At 37.4% G+C, this 19,009-nt stretch overlaps 1 protein-coding gene across 1 annotated transcript in view; it reads left to right on the top strand.

Annotated features, from left to right (window-relative positions):
- Nucleotides 1-19,009, top strand: part of LUZP2 (leucine zipper protein 2) — a 282,593-nt gene that overhangs the window by 59,630 nt on the left and 203,954 nt on the right. Inside the window, exon 2 of the mRNA XM_075047108.1 lies at nt 17,269-17,743. Coding sequence (XP_074903209.1) covers nt 17,682-17,743 — 62 coding nt within the window. The 5' untranslated portion in view covers nt 17,269-17,681. The remainder of the gene's footprint in view (nt 1-17,268; nt 17,744-19,009) is intronic.

Below are 19,009 nucleotides of genomic sequence, written 5' to 3'. Positions count from 1 at the left end.
CATATGTTTTAAAAGAAGACTTTACTGAAAATCATAGTTAGAAAATCTTTACAAAACACTTTAATTTGAGACTAAAGCTACTGAAATATTACTGTGAAGAATTTTCTCCTTTCTCAGGCAATTTATTGTTGAGAGAAATAAAGGTTGAGCTTTTCAAGTGAGCTTTAAGGTAGGTATGATTGGAGCAACCAACTCTTCTAAAGTGCCAACAACTTCCTAGTGTAAACATACAAGATGAGATTCTTAAGCCCTCACAAAGTCTGCTCTGGACTAAGACTACAGATTTTCAGCGACAGCGTGAAGCCAGCCACTTTGTGGCATTAGTAGCATGGAGTGCATTAGGACGGTAACAAAAAAGCACTAAATTATTTTGCTGAAATTGTCTATTCTAAGGCCAAGTAGTGTGTTAGGCCAAGTAGTGTGTTGGTCCAAGCTACCTAAATTACAGTTATTGTAAATGCATCCTTTAACAGCATTCACTAACTGCACATAGCAGTCTGGCTACCTGCCCAGCTGCAGGCATAACCAAAAAATAAGTGGACTTGCCACAAACTAAATCAGAAATTTTGGTCCAAAGTACTCTAGAGTGTTTCAGGGGCAGCACCCTTGCCCTCCCTTTGAAATTCAAGATGAAACTTTCTATCAGACATAAGTAACTGGTTTCTGTTTCATGTTCTTATCTTTTCACATGCATATGAAGTGAGGCTGTCTACCTAGGTTTCTAACCAGCACAAGACAAGTGTTTTTTTTGTTTTGTTTTGTTTTGTTTTTTGTTTGGCTGGCTATTTTGTGGTATTGTGTTTGTTTTGTTTTGTTTTTTTTTTTCCTTCCCTGCTTTCTGGCAAATCCATGGGAAAGATTCCCCAGCACTCCTCTTTGCAAAGCGATGGCGATAGGTATAAGCAAGACCTATGGTGATCACAGCTGTAGTTTGAATACCTTAACTACATAACATTCTCTGCAGTGTGCCAGTCTGTCTGTGCTTGAAAAACACATACCTAATCATTAAATCTAATAAAATATGCAATGGTTTTGTTTGTATCGTGTGACAAGGATCAAACTAGCCTGTGAATGTGTGAGCTTGCCAGAAATAATAACCAATTAAATTCTCTATAATGTCTTACAGATAAAACACTTTGAACTACTAATAAAATTAAGCTAATAAAAGAAGCCTGCCTAGTTCAAAAATGCTGGATATCTTTCTCTGTAAACATAAGTCATATTAACCTTGTAATTCACATGCTGTGAATTACTGATCTTTTGTCCCTGTATCTAAGAATGGGAAAATTATTTTATTATTGGGTTTGAGAATTGCTAGAATAATCCAGAAAATACCTTTTCCCATTTCTTGATGCCTTAAGATGGACTGAGAATCAATGTCAGGGATGAACTCGTACTACTCTTCTTTCGCTGAATAGCTGTCGCTCATGAATACAGACGTGACTTGCGCTACTGGAATCTGTTATCTTGTGAGGCTAAATATCCAACAGTGCTGCTAGTCACTGCAGCTTCATGAAATCCTGACGTATGCTTCTACAAAGAAGAATGCCCTTAAACTCAAAAGCTGTGTGTTGAATTAATTTTCAGGGTTTTTCAGTATTAGAAAGTTAGGGATGTTTTATAATTAGTTTTTCTGTCTTGCATTGGTGGGAAGGCATTTGCAAATCCTGATATGATAATTCATGCTGGGATTCAAGGGTGAAATTTTGCATGTTAGTCAGTCTGGGAATTTTAAGTTCTGCCACCTTCTGGGGGCTATTTTTTGTGTGATTTGAGAACCAGGATCCTTGAGGGTCCAATATAAGGGATGATCATCCCCAGAAGAAGCACTTAAGAGGTAGAGGCAGATTTCCCTCTTCCTCCCAGCCCCTCTTGCAGCTGATACAGAGAACGTGGCCATGAGGGTCTGTCTCAGCCCTAGCTCTTGAATTGCTTTAAATTACATTGGTTCAGCCTCAGGATCAATAGGTGAAGTCATCTTGGTCTCCCCCTGTCCTGGGCCATTCCGTATGTTGCTCTGCCACAGCATTAAGCAAGTATCTCTATTTAAAAAAATAAAACAAATAAAGTAGAAGATAAATGATATCTCAAGTTCTTAAAAGCATGTGACAAAATCCCTCTAAGCGGCTTTCAAGGGAGAAAAAAATAAATTGACTTTAAGTGGTAGGTAACTTTTCATGGACCAAAAACAAGCTAAGAGAAAAAGTCTTTAAGAAAACAAACAGTTGGTTACAGTATGGAAAAAAATATTTTGGAATAGGACTTAGAGCACAGAGATAGCTTTATTAATGATTTAGGAAGGTATATTAATCTGTGGTAGAAAATCTGTCACAGTAGGTGACAGATCATTTGGAAAGAACAGGGAAGCTATTCCAGAAGAACTCAACAGAAGCAGATGTCTGGCAGATTTAGGGTTGACAACTGGAGATCAAAATCTGCATGGTAAAATTTTAGAAACTCATAACTGGTAGGTCTGAAACTAACTACAGGAAAAGGACTTGCTGTTGCTGTGAGAGGGCGGTAATCATCTCAACTGCTCGCCAATGCACCCGGAAAACACGGAGTGGATACAAATGAAACAAACAAACAAACAACCATTTAAATCATTAAAATTATTTTATAAGAATTATAGTGGACTATACCTATGCTACTCCTTGACAGAACATAAGAAAAGTAAATCAAATAAATTGAAAATTAATGAGTTTGAGATGAGTTTTAATGCTAATTTAATGAGATTTTTTTTTCTTATACAACCTTTTTTTAATGGAACTGTTTTCTGCAGAATGTCAGATATTAACGAATTGATTAGGAAAAAGGTTTGAGCGTGAATGAATGTACCTGTTGTTAGATTAGATTAGGCTTAAAAAAAATAAATACAGGTTTTCAAGTTTGTTTTACTTGGACATAAACAGTAAGCCTGAGAAAGGAAATTAACTGTTAACTGAAATTAAGTTGCCTAGGAATCCTGCATGGGGATTCCTGAATATTCTTCTGAAATAATCCAAACAAGCAACTATCCAAAGATTATTCTATACCAGTCTCACCTAAAAAACGTTTTTATGTTCCTGTATTAGGAACTATTGTATTTTAGCTTCTGGCTTTGACAATACATATGAAAGACGAAGCTCTGAAGTATATTGCCTCTGGGAATAGTCCATATTTGAGGCCAAGCATGTTTCTAAATATGTGCTGCAGTGATACCTATTTTTTTTTTTAAGCTCTGTTAGAATAGATTATGCTCTACTACAATTTCAAGCTTGCAAAATCCTGAAATAATTGGTTCAATTTGATTTTCATCTTGCATGTGTTAATGTTTGGCTATTGTGAAGTGCTGAAGTTGAGATGATATATAGCATTAGATCGTTTAGATTTATATGTAGAATGTAGTTATATGTACATATATATATGAAGTCTCTTTAATGGTTACTTTCTATGTTTTTACAAAGTAACCAATAATTTCTGTACATGTTCTAAGATTATCAAGGAAATATGTTCTTTGCAAAAATCTTCCTGGGAATTATTTATCTGCTGGGGAAGGGGTGGGGTGGTGGAACAGGGCATGCATGGACAGAATGAATGGAAGAGGAGGAGGAGAGAAGAATTGACAGGCAATTACACTGATGTTTGATGGAGCTGTATTTGTGTTAGCACAGCCCAAAAATGCTAAATTGGAGGGGGGGGCAACAAAACCTGTACGCTACCCTGACAGTCTGGTTACACTAAAACATCTGTCGCTTGCTTAGATGCTATTTACAATGAGATTTTTGTGCAGATGACTAGTACAGGGCTATGCCTCTTCTGAGGAAGTTACGCAGCAGTGTTTATTCATCACCACCTGCTGCTTTGTGAGCAAGAAGACATATAGCTGGTACGTGGCTGAGAAGGATAAATGTCCAAAAAAGAGAATGACTAAAGAAGGGGGGAAAAACCGTAAAGCATAAATCACATACACAGAATTATCTTCTGTCATCAGTAACATGGCAGTTGGATTTGGAAGGTATGCTGCAAGGCTGTATGGAAAGTATAAGCAGTATCACCTTGTTCAGAATTAAGTTATGTTAACTTCTGCAATCTGCATTTCTGTGAAGAGCTTAATAAGTTAAGGCAAAAAGTGCCAAGGTTTTAATACATAATTTAACAATGGTTACACATGGAGATCACTGGGCTCCTTCCCCATCCTTAATTAGCTTTTTGGAAAAGCTGATACACTCTTATTACAAGAGAGATACTGTTAAAATTGTTCTTGAGTGTGATAAATAGCATAATCCTGCTAATTGTTTTGTCTGGGGTTGGGGCTGCTAGTTCAATGGATGCTGCATGGTACTGTTTTTCTAAGGAAAGAACAGGTATGCAGCATCTAAAGCATGTATTTGACTTTGGATATTGCTCAGCCCTGTCTGCTTCTAGCAAGAGCTGTAGACTGAAATGCAGCGTGAGTACCTGAAGTCCAGCAAGGTACTATTCTGCATAGGATGGAAAATAATGTTTATAAAACCTCAGTTTGTAGAAGCTTGAGCAAAGTGGATAGGTGATTTCAGAAAGGACTTTCAAACTGGATGGAAGTATGCAGGGATATCAAACCTCAATTACAAACACTGGTGTTATAAGCAAAGTTCATCTCTGTGTGTTGCGTATGACCTTCTTTGTAAAGGGCTAGATCACTTGTCACCGTGGATAGACTTCAAAGTTACAAATAGTCGAACTACTTGGGAGATCAAAGAGCTACCCAATGGAGCTTAGTTTATTGTGTTTTTACATTAGTTTATTTTTCTCGCTTACTTCATAAGAAAAATAGTGAGTTTAATGCACAAAATGTCACTTTTTATTGGAGTGGAATTAAGTGCTTCTCTAAAGTAGAATAGCATAATAGCAGGGTTGAACTGTTTTGTTTTTAAGACATTGTAATTATGCTTAGTGTGAGTATATTTAGATAAAATGGAAAAATGGAATGAGTGCACTAGTTCTGTCTCCTGTTATATAAAAGCCACTGTGGTTACCTAGGCTATCTAATATTTACTTGCCTCAGAGCGTTTCTGCAATCAGGCTCAGTCAAATCTACTGAAATTATGATTCTATAGGCTTTGCCCAAGGCTGGGGAGAAACAGTAACATAGTATTGCATATTGAAGATAATCTGTAACTGTAAAAATATGGTTTAAAGACTTTTGTGTTCAGTATTATAAATGATTCTGAAGCAGACGGAGTAGTTCCTTGTGTGAAAGGATGCAAACGGGGAGAAGTTCATGACGGCTTTGAAGAGTTGAAAGGTCAGTACGGTGATATTTGGAAGACTTTGGTAAAGGCAGGCATCTTTCCCAGAGGACAGCAAACAACAAAACAGAGAAGCTAACCACCCTAAATCCTATGTGTTATGGTTCTCACTCATGTAGCCTGTTACCAAATTAACTTTTTGGTGGGCTTCGCCTTGTCACTTACAGTGCTATACCAGATTGTGCGATTCACATTTTTGTGTGACAAGCAGTTGCCAGACAGCTGGGGGTGGTAGAGAAAAGCAGGTAATTATATGCCTCGTTTGTGACCTGCAAAACCTCTTCTTTCTGTTAAATTCTATGACAGAATCAAGCCCAAATTAAGGAACTACGGTAGGAAAGTCTTGAACCATAAAAAATTAAAGGTAGTTTAGTACAAAAGCATAAGGGTCAAAGAAAATACAGGAAAGTTGGTTAGAGAGGATTTAACCACTTTATGTGGAATGTTGTAAGTTGTGATGTTTCTTAGGGGAATGAGTAAACTAAAGAAGAACACGAAGTATTAATTTGCATTTTGTAGATACATACCAATTTTTAAAGTTATTCCTAGTATTTATGGAATTTTCCATGGTTAAATATTGATTTTCAAAAATTAGCATTTGTATACATTAGCCTTCGCTAGCTAATGAAAAGTGATTAGCTGAAGGATTATATAAAAAATTCTTCATAAACTAAGATGTAATTTAATAGATTTCAAAGGGTAGCCAGGGTGAAGTTTTAAAATGTCATGGTTTGTCCTAGATTAATAACAAATCTCAGTAGAAATGCTCAAATAATGTATTGAGTGAGTTAATCTTTCAGTCACGCCTGTTCCGTTATGGGCAAAAATCACCAGCCAAGATAGTCTCTGTACAGTGTGAATTACATGCGGATAATTCTTTCATACTTCAGAAATCGTAAACAAACCCTTTCATCACTTCCTATCCCTTTATTGGATGATATTAAATACTAATATATTGCTGCATACTTTGATTTGCACGTTCTTGGTAATAGACTTACCCTTTGGAGATTCACAAAAATTGGTATTGATGACAGTTTAGCTATAACTTCGATATTTGAGAAGGGATACAAAGAGTGTACTGTTTAATTTTAAGGCTATAGTAGCATGATGCTTCAATCTTACTCTCCAAGAATCTCAGCCATCTCCTCTAACTGCTGCTTTATTTAAAAACCAAAACACTCCATTACACCTTCCAGTATAGACAGAATACAAGACTAGAAGATGAGCAGAATTATGTCAGAATAGGTTTGCAGACAATATGATCTTCTACTTTTTAAATTATCAGTTACTGTTGAGTATTCTTCCTGCTTTCCTTAATTGAATTTTTCCCAATTCAGTCATCTTCATATATGCCAGCCTCACGCTGGGTACCTTGGCTACAAAAAATGAGCCCCATTTGAAGTATGCCTCTTGCTTTACCAATCTCTCAGCAGCCTATTTAAAAATGGGAAACAATATGCTGCCTTAAATTCAGAGTGATCTGCCCTCTGAGAAAGATGCAGAATACAACTTCACAAAGATGGAGCTAGAAATGTCAGAGAAACGCTTGGTTTCTTTTGGTGTCTTTTTAGCAAAGGTGATGTTAGAAGGCGAATATAATCACAAATTCGCGTGAAAACGTAGGAGCAGATGGTTCCGAATACACGATTTCATATTGGTATATTATGTACTTAATACGTGCAGAAGCTGAAATGTGTCTTTAAGCGGACCTTTAGGAAGCTCAGTGTCACTGGGTTTAGCAATGTATTGTCAACTTTGGAGTTCTGCCTGGATGTGTTTGGTCTCTATTTTAAACAGAGGTGGCTTAAATGTCTCAAGTGCCCTTCACGTGTCGTGCTTTATGTTGTGATGGGTACTCACTGGCTTTTCTCAGCTTGGGCCAGAACGAAAACTCCGTTTTTCTAGTTAATTACGCTGTGAAGTGCTTTTTCTGGAGGGTTTTATTGAAATGCTGGTGTACTTAGGGCCAAATCATCCTACCTCATGCAGAGTTCAAATAAATGACTTTTCCACAGAACCTATTGTGGTTAAAGAATGGGATTTGAAAACTGCATAGTTATGTGTGTAGATGCCACGTTGCATGCTGTGCTTGAATGCCGACCTTCTTTGCATGAGCTCTTTGTAACGCGGTTCATTGCTGTGACAAAAAATCATATCCCTTCTCCAACCTTCTAGCCAGCGGTTATTCAACAAGAATAGTTGTTAGATGTATTCCCCATTGCAAGAATCCACATTTCTTGAAAGAAAAGCAGCAGTGCATCCAGCCTTAAGGTGACTGAATAGAGGTTGACTTGTAGCTCTGTGCCTTGCCAGACAGTCCCTTGTGTCGTTCTTTGTTTCTCCAGTTGAGCTTTCCAGCCATTGGTACTGGTACATCTTTTGCTAGTAGAAAACTAGATTAGAGAGGAGAGGTGGGAATGGACAAAAGATCTACAGAGAGAAGTGCTGTTGTTCCTGTGTTACTGTTCAGTGATTCGCATATGACTATTTGGATACATATTTCTCCTAAAATCTGAAAGGACAGCTCATGAATGAGTAAAAAACTTGTATTTATGAAAGAAAGTAGTAAAGCAAAATGTTCCTGTAGAAAGAAAATGTATATATCTAGGAAAAAAGTATCTCTCTCTCTATATATATCTAGTTGGTTATCATAGGATTTATGTTGCAGTCATTTATTTTAGCATCCATTTAAGCACAGGAATTCCAACTGGGTTTTGGAAAATATGTCTGAAGTCTGCTTTGTGATATCTTGTCTACTTTGCTTGTTTAAATTTTTGCAAAATGACTGTGCATGGGACGGTGCCTTTCACACTTCTGAATGTGTTTCCCTTAGGTCCTGCAGCAATCTCCATGTGGTAGGAGAGGGCTTTTCTCTTTGCTTTTTTTCATTATGTTCGTCCACGTTAGTCTTTTCGGTTTTTCAGCTACCTTAAAACAGGCTTATTAAATCTTCTTTTTAAATTAGTTTTTTGCACTTATGACTGGTTTTGTATTTATGTGAACATAATTTTACATTCAGCTCAATCTAAAGAAAAGAAATTGGGGAACATGGTTTGGAAGCATGTTCAAAACTCCCATATCACTTTGGTGGCAAGGTGAGCTGGAAAAACAGAGCGCATAAGGATTGCAGTTTTAGCCTTTGGGCTCTGCTGAAATCCATTCATTGAATCAAGTTCTGTTTGATAATAGACCTCACAGGTGACATATGGCACACCCTATACTTGACAGAATTCCTAATAATGATGATGAAGTGGTGCATTCTGTGAAATCTAGCAATGACATGAAAAGGTGAACAGAACAAGAAATTTTATGTTTTGCCACTGCTTGGAAATTCTGGTTGATTTCGTGTTGAAAGATGGAGAAGAAATTATTTTAAGGTAAATAACAAATTTGGACTACTATAACTTTTTTGTTTTACTACTTTTGGTAGTGAGGAATGCTTGAGTAAATAAGTAAATCTTGTGGTTATTCAATGCCGTTGTAAAACTACCTGTTTTGCCCCCTTTGAAATAGCTTGGTTTTTCTTATTTTTTTGATGTTGAAAAATTGCACCAGAAGAAGATTCCTACAAAATCTTAATGTTGTTTGAAATAAAATAAAAACAAAACAAAACACCAACATTAACTAAGATTGTTCAATCTTTTGTATTAGTACTTTTTAAATATGAGTAATGTTTGCCACTTAGGTGTCTAATTTGATATATGTGCTGGCTTTAATTTGAAACTGCAGAGCAGTAAAGAGAAAATGAGGTAATTCTTAAGTGTTACAAAACCTTTTTAGGCCGTATTTTGAGAAAATATAAAATAGTAGTTTCTCTGAAGGTAGTGGAACCACAAGGGTTTTCATGAGCTCGGTATCTCGGCTCTGAGCTTACTTTTTACTGCATGTTTCAGTTTTCACTGTAGATAGGATCACAGATGGCTGTGGAGAAGTACAGATGCTGTTTTCCTACTGTGATTCCCAGCGCTGTACAGGGAGAAAAAAGCAATGACTTAACATCTGAAGTTTTTCAGGTAAACAGAACAAAAGTGTCCTGGTCATACTTGTTTGCTTTGCTTGACTGAGAGGTTACTTTGTTCGTTACCATGCATTTGTGTGGACTGTATGTTTTCGATCATTAATGAGACGTGCTAAATGTATATATAATTAATATGAAAAATAAATGTAGTGACATGGTAGTCTGACATGACTCCTTCAGACTGTACTTACTGCTTTTAAAAAAAAGAGCAATTGTTCCAGTATAATGCAGAGATCTGCAGGATTTTTAACTATGCAATTATAGCATAATATTAGTGTGACAATCTCACTGTTGATATAATGTAGCAATTTTCACTGAGTTCCCATTAATTCTGTATTAGTGACATTTTTATATGATCTTGATAGTATAATCTTAATGCATGTCATATCTAATAAATTTTGAATTAGAGCTGCACTTCTGCTAGCTTTTCAAAAATCAGGTTTTTAATAGGGTGTAGCAGAAAACAGTTCAAAATATTAGGAAATTCTCATTATTTCATCAAGGAAATCCAATTATTGGTTAAAGCCTTACATTCCTACTTTATTAAGAGAAGTTATGCAGACTTCTTTATGCAGAGGGGATGGCACACATGTATATCACTGGTGAGAATAAGCGCATGCAACATGTTCTATTTGTAGCTTTGAAACGAAACCGTGGAACATTCTTCTTTTCTCACAGTCTCTTAAGGTCACCTCTCTTTGGCCGTAAAAACACTGTGACAACTTTGTATATTATGAAACAACACAGTAAAGCAAACCAGTATAGAATGAAGTGGAAAACATATTTATGACCATCATAAATAGCTATAGCAGTTTCAGAATGACATGATACAGGTATGGCTTATGTGTGTCTCTTCTATGCTACTAGTCATTATATTGCATGTTATCTGACTCTCATTTATACTTTTGAGAGACTACTTCTGACGTTATTTAACATGAAGTCAGAAATTCTTATTATAATGCCAGATTGCTTATGAGAAGATTATCAACAGTAGCTTCTGTGTGTGATTTCCACCGTCGCACCCCGAGTATCTCAAATTATTTCACACCATAAGTTCCCACCAGGTAAATGGCGATTGAATTATATGTGGATTTATCAAAAATGCGTACGTACTTTGGGTATAGGAGTCTGAGTGGTATGGATACCAGCTCTGATGTTTGGATGGTCTGGATTGGGATGTTTGTAAAGTTGAAGACTGAAACATCCTAATGACTTGGTAGTAATAATTCTTTCTTGGATCACATTCAATCTCATTATAGCTGTAGAAGACCAAATGCTTTACAACTGATTTAATTGGATGTGATTTCTTTCTCCATGTGGCTCTTTTTTCTTTTCTATTTTGTTTGTTTGTTTGTTTTGTTTTTAAAACTGGTGGTCAGTTAGGATCCAAATATACTGTGAGAGATTATCTGCCCTATATCTAAGCATAGGTACCAACCTACCTTTACTGTTTTAAATTAAGGAAGGGGGGAAGGGGGAAAGGGAAGTGGAGAGCTAAGTGTTAAATTACTATAAATATTTTAAAGAAAAACATTTGTACAGCTCTTCTAGGGACCTTTAATCAGTGTCTCAATTTCTAAGTGAAAATTTCTGGGTGCTCTAATGAATTGATGCTAAAAGAATTGGTGCAAAATGGGCTATATTCTGACTAAGAGGAGACAATTCTTTAAAGACTTTTCTTCCACAATAAAAACCAGTTTGTTGTCGGACAACTTCAGCCTTATTTGATGTATCAAAAAAGCATTTGAAAAGTCCTCTTGAACTCCAGAATGATTTTAAAATAAATAGGTAATTTAAAATGGAAACAAGTCCTTAAAGCAATTTTTAGCATACTCTGAGGTCTGTTGAACCGGATACCCAGAATAAGTCCATCCACTGTGAGACGAATAAGAAGGATTCCTGAACTCTCTAGGGCTACTCAGATGTGACTGAAATTTGTTATTCTTTCCTTGTTTTGTTAAAAATGTTATTAAAATACTCTTGCCTAGAGTTTTCAGTTTTAAAACCAATTAGTCTCACAGAAATGGAAAAAAAACCCTTCTCTGAGACTTGTTTTTTATTTTGTCTGGATGGATTATCAAGTGGCTTTTGTTTTATAGAAGTCAAACTTATCCAACTTAACATATTATTTATTAAATTAAAGCAGAAATTATTTCAGAGTTAAACAATAAATAATTCTTTAACGGACCTCTATGTAGATTGTCAAACTACCTTGGTATGCACGTATTTTTTTCTACCTTCATTTTTGAATGAATGCTGACTTCGGCAGAGATGAATTTCGGTATGAGAAGGCAGATTTGCTCTGAGGTGTCTGCTGGATATAAGCAAACCTCAGCTCTGAGATGCTAAAAAAGGAGTTTTAATGTCAATGACTGCGGACTGAAACACTGTTTCTGAAGGTCTCCTAACTCCTTTTTTTTTTCAGTGGCCTTGGTGAACCTGGTGGCATGTTTGATTTAAGTCTAGTTCCGGTAGCTACAAAATGAAAGGGGTCTCTCTGAGACCTTGGACTCAACGTGCTTGGTATAGTGGAGTCTAAACAAACACACCACACGTGACAGCATCTGCAAGTTATCAGGGATGATTTGTTTTAGATGTATAAGGAGAGATATTTGTAACAGCTTCCAAAGCAGAAGCTTCCACAAAAAAATTGTTTCAAGTTTCCTAATACCAAGTAATATGCTGCAGGTCATTTGTAGATGTTGAGGGTTGATACTAGCTCTTGTACAACTTAGGCAGCAAGAAGTAGAAGACTGGATTTCCCTTGTACTGTTTTCTTCTCTTTCTCCCTTCCCACTAGCACATACAAATTTAAATGTAAATTTATGGATGAAGAGGTTCAGCACTGCTGGCTCTGTGGTCAATATAGGGAAGTCCAGAAATTCCTGAGTGAGTTACTTCTGTTGTTGTTCTGTTCTCTGAAATTCTACAACTGCTTCTTATCATGTATGCAGCGGTTGGATCAAGCCTTGTAGTCGCTACCAGGTTTACTGCAGCTGTAATATTACATAAAATGTAGGCCTTCAGTGCAGAATGAAGGTAGGCAGCCCAGATATGTTAAATATTAAATACATAATCATTGCTGGTTTGGACAGTGGAAAAAAAGGTGTTTTGTAGAATGAAATCAAACTTCTTTTTTTTTTTTTTCTGTAATCATATGCTCATGAAATTGCTCATTTCTCTGTACTTTAACAGCAAACCTATGTGGGCTGCATATGTTTGCTAAAGGTTCAAACAGTAGTTCGAATTGGAAGTCTAACCTGCTAAAAGCAGGGTTAACAACGAGGTTAAATTTAAGTAAATTTGCTTCTTTATTTTAATGAACTCGCTTCTGAATTGGCTGGTTCTTAGATTTAAAAGGGGTTACCTTGGAAATCTCTGACAAAGTTTAAATGACCTTCAGAGAGACCTTTGCAGCAGCTTTTACTCAACTCTGATGTTTAAGCTATAATTCTAGCACTGTGGTAGCCAGGAATTTTTTCTTTTCTTTTTTTTTTTTTTTTTTTTTCTTGGTACTAAAGTTAGTTAGGCACTATTCTTGGGCAGTTGCATCATTTGTTTTAGCTGGATACAAATGAAGATGATGTATCAGTATGTTGTGAGCTAGTACTCTAACACTGTTATGTTATGTGGTATGGTATTTAAACTTACTGCTAGAAATTTATTTTTTAATATTTAAAAAAAGAAATTGAGATAATGGCATAATCAGACTTCCTCTGAGATGCTGTGAAAGGTGGATTAGCTAACTGCGATTCTGAATATTTCTGCTATGTGCATACTTGTAAGAAGTAATAATAAATATCCTGTCTCACCTGAAATATATTCTCTTAAATGAAGGTGAACTATAGACTCATAAAGAAGAAACTGCTAGAAACTCTTCCATGCTTTTTAGGTGCTCTTGTCACTCACGAACCTTCCTTTGCCATGCGAGCAAGTCTCCAGGGCTTCATCATGCAGAGCAAGTGGATTCCTGCAGTGTTTATAAAAGCATGTGTGTTGAAGATTGAGTTGGGAATCGGTCACCCCAAACGTATTATCTCACAGAGCGGCATTGTTGATGTGTCGGGTTTCAATCAAGAGTAGTAATGAACTGTGTGCATTAATTCTATGTATGTGTTTGTGCTGATTGTGTTTGTACATGTGGATGTGAAATATTAAGCCCAGTGTATTGAAATACTTCACCCTGAGACTTGTGCTTTGCCTTCCTATTTTAGTAAGAATGTTTTGCCCTTCGGTAGCTTAGCAGGTTTCTTAAGAGTTTAGTTAAATCGGGGAGTATTTCCAAAGGCAGAGAAACTCCCCACTCAGGGGGGAAGGAATGAGAAGATAGAGTGGGAGAAGCAGGAGAAAAATTGGGAAAAGGAATGCCAAATCTATTTTTAAAGTGAAATCTTTCTTTGAGAGGAGAGAGAAATGTAAGAGCTGAAGAAGCATCTCCTGTAAGTAGCTTGTCCCTTCTGCTCCTGCTCAAGTGGTAGTGTTGTCTTGGAACCCTACTTACACTCATCTTGCATCACTGAGGACTGCAACGTTAACTAGCTCACAACAACTATCCTTAAGAAGAGTGTGCTGTGGTTTTGTACTTCCCCCGTTATTTAAGATTCTATTTATCATGCTGTATTTCTGAGACTATATTATTACTTGGGAACTCAGTGTGTCTGGCTGGTCTTTTTAAGACATAGAAATGCAGTATGTTGTATAGAGTGTAAAAATGTATCGTCACTGTTCTAGTTATCTAAAATGGTGCTTCAGTTCAACAAAAACAGATATACATATGCATATGTATGTGTGTATGTATATGTGTACACACACACACAAATAAATCAAAAAGCTGGCATTCTCTGCACTGCAGTGGTGATAGAATATCTACCTCATAATGTGGTCTACTTCACAGAGCACTGGACACGAAATTGGGTTAGCTGAGTTCTACCCGTAGCTTTACCTCAGTCGTAGTCTTTTTCGCAAATAGAAATTTGCCAATTGCATTTGTAAAGCATCCTGAAATAAAACACATCATGTTTTTTTCCAAAGTGTGTGACCTTATTCTTCTAAAAGTCTTCTGTGCAAAGTCTCGTGAAGGCTTCAACATCTAGAATTTTAGTATTTGACAGCAAGATAAGTTAATGGTCTCTTTAAGTGCATTTATAGAAATTTCTCTCTGTTAATACGTATGCATTCAAAATAACTGAATATAATGTACACCATCATTTCATGATTCCTTTTTTTATTACCATCGCTTCCAAACAATGAAAATAAAATTAGGACCCCTGCTATAGTAGTTACTACATAAATACAGGCATAAGTGGATGTCTTTCTGCTCTGGCAAGCAAAAGTTTGTGCTGTATTTTGCAAAAGGAGACAGTTGATTCATTTTCCTCTCTAAGGTAGGCAATAGTATTTCTACACCATTGGTGTATTTAGCCAAACTTGCAAGACCCTCTGTGACAACTAGTGTTTGAAATGCCTTGGAATTTCACAGTAATGGTTCCATTGTTTTCTTCTTTATATTTTCTCTGTATGGTTGTTTGTAAAAGACCGTATATAATCACCTTACTTCTGCTTGCTAAGCTAGCAGTAATTATTTATTTAATAAGATTGTCAATAAATTTGAGCCAAAATGTTTTTACATGGAATATTTCTATCCAAGGTCTTTGAAGTTGTTATACATTAATATCTGATCCCGCTTTAAGTGTGCCCAACACTAAACTAATTGACTATACAGTCTAAGTCTAAGAAAAACTGTGAACAATTCTCTCCCATTTTTTGGTATGTATACATTATTCTTTTCTGAAGATGCACATTATGCTGTTAAAATACATGTTCTCTAAAAACCAAAAAAACCCCAAACCCTTCAAAACAATGGAAAGCTCCAGTTCAAGGTCAGTTAGTTGAATATGAGGGGAAAAAAGGATGCTTTTTTATGTCTTAAGGCAAACAGCTTGAGCACAATCAAGTCTGACAAGAGTAGCATTTGAGATTAAGTGCTCAATCCTTAATTATACAAGTTTGCCCCTAAAAATGCAAATTTTCCTTTTGTCCTACCTGTATTCACTGCTGAGTGTTTCTCTTTGCGGTAATACAATTTTATCTGCGTGTATCTCAACATTTAGGGCTGCAATTGCTGCAATCCCTGCTTAGCCACTGCTGCCATCTCCTAACGGCCTGGCAGTGTGCAGGCTGTGCCCAAGTGGATTGAGAGCACTCGCCCCCATGTCCCGACCTGAGATGGGAAAGCTTGCTACAAATCCTTTCCACTGAGCCCTTGAGGTGTTTGTAGGTTGAAACTGAGCTGTGACAGTCTTTATGGGATATTCGCATCAGAGCAGGACTAAAGCAGCAGTGTTAGTAAGCATGAAAAGCTTCCTAATTGTTCAATCAATTCTGATCAGGATGAAGGAAATTATGCAAAGAATGATAATGCAACGTCTGGGTGATATAGCGCTATTATAGCTGCCGACTACCTCTATTGGAGCCATTAAACCACTTGTGGACATGTTCTCCCATGCAAGCATGGTAAAACCCTTGAGATGAAACCAAGACTTAGCAGCAGGCCTCTCTGTTCCACCCCCCACCCCTGAAAAGAAGCAGAGAAGTGATAGGAATAAAAAATAATTTGTCAAGTTGCAAAATTTCATGAGTCTTCTTAAGCTCACTCAGCATCATCGGGCATGATTTACTCCCCTGATGCACCAGTACCTTCCCATCCATTCCACCCTGCATGTGTGCACATAAAAGGAAGAGGGAAGAAGCAAGCTGCTGATACATGACTGTGAGGTGCCTGGTAGCCTGGGAAGGTTGGCTTTTTCTGGAAAATGACAAGCTGACTGCACTTTTTATGACCTTTTTACTATTCTATCATAAGTATCCATGGTAACATGACTGTTCTTTCATGCTGGCATGTAGCATCAAAATAACAATAAATGCTGATTTAAATTAATGTGGTTGAATAGAACTTGCTGCCAGGTGTGCTGAAGAAAAGATACTAGAGTTGGGACACAAGGAAGAGGAGTCAGAAATACATTCTTTTATTCCTTTTTGGCTATGTACGTTGCCTTTTCTTTTTCTTCTTTTCTCTCCCCTCCCTCTCAGTTTGCTACTGAAGAATGTAACCAGTAATTTAATTTATTAATTCTATTTGTATGCCATGTGAATGTCTTATTAAGGGTCATCCTAATTTCAAAAAGGCTTCCATTCATTTCAAACAGTGAATTTCTATTTGCTTTGATGGAATCCAAGATTGCTCCTCAATAAACAGTTGAATGCAATGACACACCAGTTTAAACTATGGAAACTTTTATGCTTGTGATATAGACTGTAGTTTCTGGATGACTTTCATATGACCAGACAAGCGCATAGATGACCAAAACTCTTTCTTGTAATGATCACACTTCATTCAATTGTAGACAAGTTTGTTTCCTTTTTTATTTTTTTTAATTGCATAGAAAGATGATTCTTGTTTAAATGTTATACTTGCATACTATTTGCCATCAGATGAGCTTCACTTGTCTCAAGGTAGGGAATACTTGGATTCTGAACACACCTTTAACCAACACTGTTTTATTTAAATCAAGATTAAGATCAGGTGAAATACAAACATGGGAAGCAGGAAAAACAGTCTTAATTGCTCGGAAGGTCTTATCAGTTTCTGCAGGTGAGGAAGGGCTTTTAGAGATGGCATCAGTGTTCCAAAATACCATTTTGGAAGCTATTTCTGCTCTTCCTTTCAACTTGATGTGGTACTGGGGCGAATGAATCCCCAATTGAAATAGTAACTTGTGAATTCTGGCTTTGCAGAAACGATACCTTTTCCAGATGTAGTGGCAGGCAGATCTGTAACTTGACACCTGCTTGAAATAATTTCTGCCTCCGTATCATCGATGCTCTCTAGATGCACTTCAAATAAAAAATGCTAATTGTAAAAGATGGGTGGTGTTTTCACTGTAGGATTTTTTTTTTTTCCTTTTTTTTTTCCCCTTCCAGGAGGCACTTCTGGGCTACGTTCCGCTGTCACCTTAGAGCCAAGTGGCCGGTACCGTGCGCTCGTCCCTCCCCGGCCCCCAGCGAGGCGGTGGGTACCGGAGCATCCTTCAGGACGCGGCGGGAGGAAGGCTCGCTCGCAGCCGGCCGGGCTCTGGGGGCTCGCAGCGGCGGCAGCCGCTCGCTGTGCTTCGTGACATCACTCCCGGAGCTCAAATCCCCCCTCGGAGCTCCCTTTCCTTACTCGGTCTGTTGGGCTGTCTGCTCTGGTTGGGTTAGGACCCTCCCGCTGCAGGGCGGGCAGCTCCCCGGGCGAGGCGAGGCTGAGGAGCTGCCGGAGGAAGAAACGGAGAGAGGGGGAAAGAGTCGGTGGGAAGAGGATAGTGAGGAACGGAACAAAACACAGCAGCTCCAGGATGAAATTCATCTCTGCTTATTACTTGCTGCCTCTCTTTCCTGCACTGGTCTTCAGCACTAGGTGAGTACCGAGAGCTATTTTGCTTAGAGTTCTGTTTTGTTTGCTGTTTGGGTTTTGTTTTTTTTTTTTTTTTCAGATTCAGTGCTCTCAGAAGAAATAATACAGATTTCAGCTTTTACTGGGGTAGTAAGTTTAGAGCAGATATCTTCACTGATTCTTATCTCTCCCCCTCCCCCTCCCAATCCTCTGAAAGATACTGAGTCTTCTCTTGGTGTTTCTAGGCTTTTTTTATCATGTAAAAGAGCTACTCCTGTATAAGTTGACCCACAGCTTGTGTGATATAACAAGACGGTACCAAATATAAGCTTTATATATACAGCAGTAAAACCCGATAGACTCTGTTTCATTGGAAATAAGAAAGCCAAACAGCTGAAATTGAAAACATGCTAACATTTTCCCTTATAGAGTGCAAAAAATATAAACACTTGAACAACCTCATCTCAGTTTAGGCTTCTGTATCTGAACACAGACCGAGGGCTTGCCTCTTTTAACTCTGAAATGCAGGTGAGATGTTGCAGTGTTATCTCAACACCAGGAAACGTGTTTAAAAGTTGCTGCAATCTAGAAGCATTCCTTTCTGTGCAAGTATAATAAATCACTGAGAAAATACGAACAAAATCTATTGCAGCTTAAAAATAAAGTCTGTTCTAACCATGTGGTGTTCTAATAAGATACTGTGTACTGCTCAGTTGCTCAGAGATGGTATATTTTCCATGCTGTAGACGTAACATGTTCAGCGAAGAAAAGATAAAGCTGAGACACTCTATCCCGTTGTCTTGATGTACACAGATGGAAAGTTAACGCAGGGTACAGAGCAAATCTGTTATAATGACACCGCTCTCAGTTCAGGCTTCTTAACTTCCAGTTCCTTATCAGAAAATCAAGCCCAAATTTTGGCTGTGGTATTCCTCTGCTGTGTTAGAAGTTTATAGGGTACTTATTTCTAAGTCTGTAAAGCATGTTATCAGAGGTTATATGCATGTACAATTATCAGGGAAATGTGTCTTTTCCCTTAGTTTTGATCTCTTCCTATAAAATCATCATCGAAGCAGCTTTTTGCAGAAGCACTGCATGTTTTAAGCCTTAATTGTTCACTGAGACTTTAAAAATAAAAAAAAAAGGGGGGAAAAAAAGCGCAAAAGTGTATGCCTGTTAAGTACTCAAAGTCTGGTACAGCAGGAGCACATCTCTGTACATACTCAAACACAGGTAAATAATAACTGTGAAAATCTCTGAGTGGGAAAAGGCCTGAATGCAGGGAGAAAC

This window comes from Buteo buteo, chromosome 16 (assembly GCF_964188355.1).
Source record: "Buteo buteo chromosome 16, bButBut1.hap1.1, whole genome shotgun sequence".
Lineage (NCBI taxonomy): Eukaryota > Metazoa > Chordata > Aves > Accipitriformes > Accipitridae > Buteo > Buteo buteo.
The sequence above is the reverse complement of the archived record's forward strand: the minus strand, read 5'-3'. Positions and strand labels throughout refer to the sequence as shown.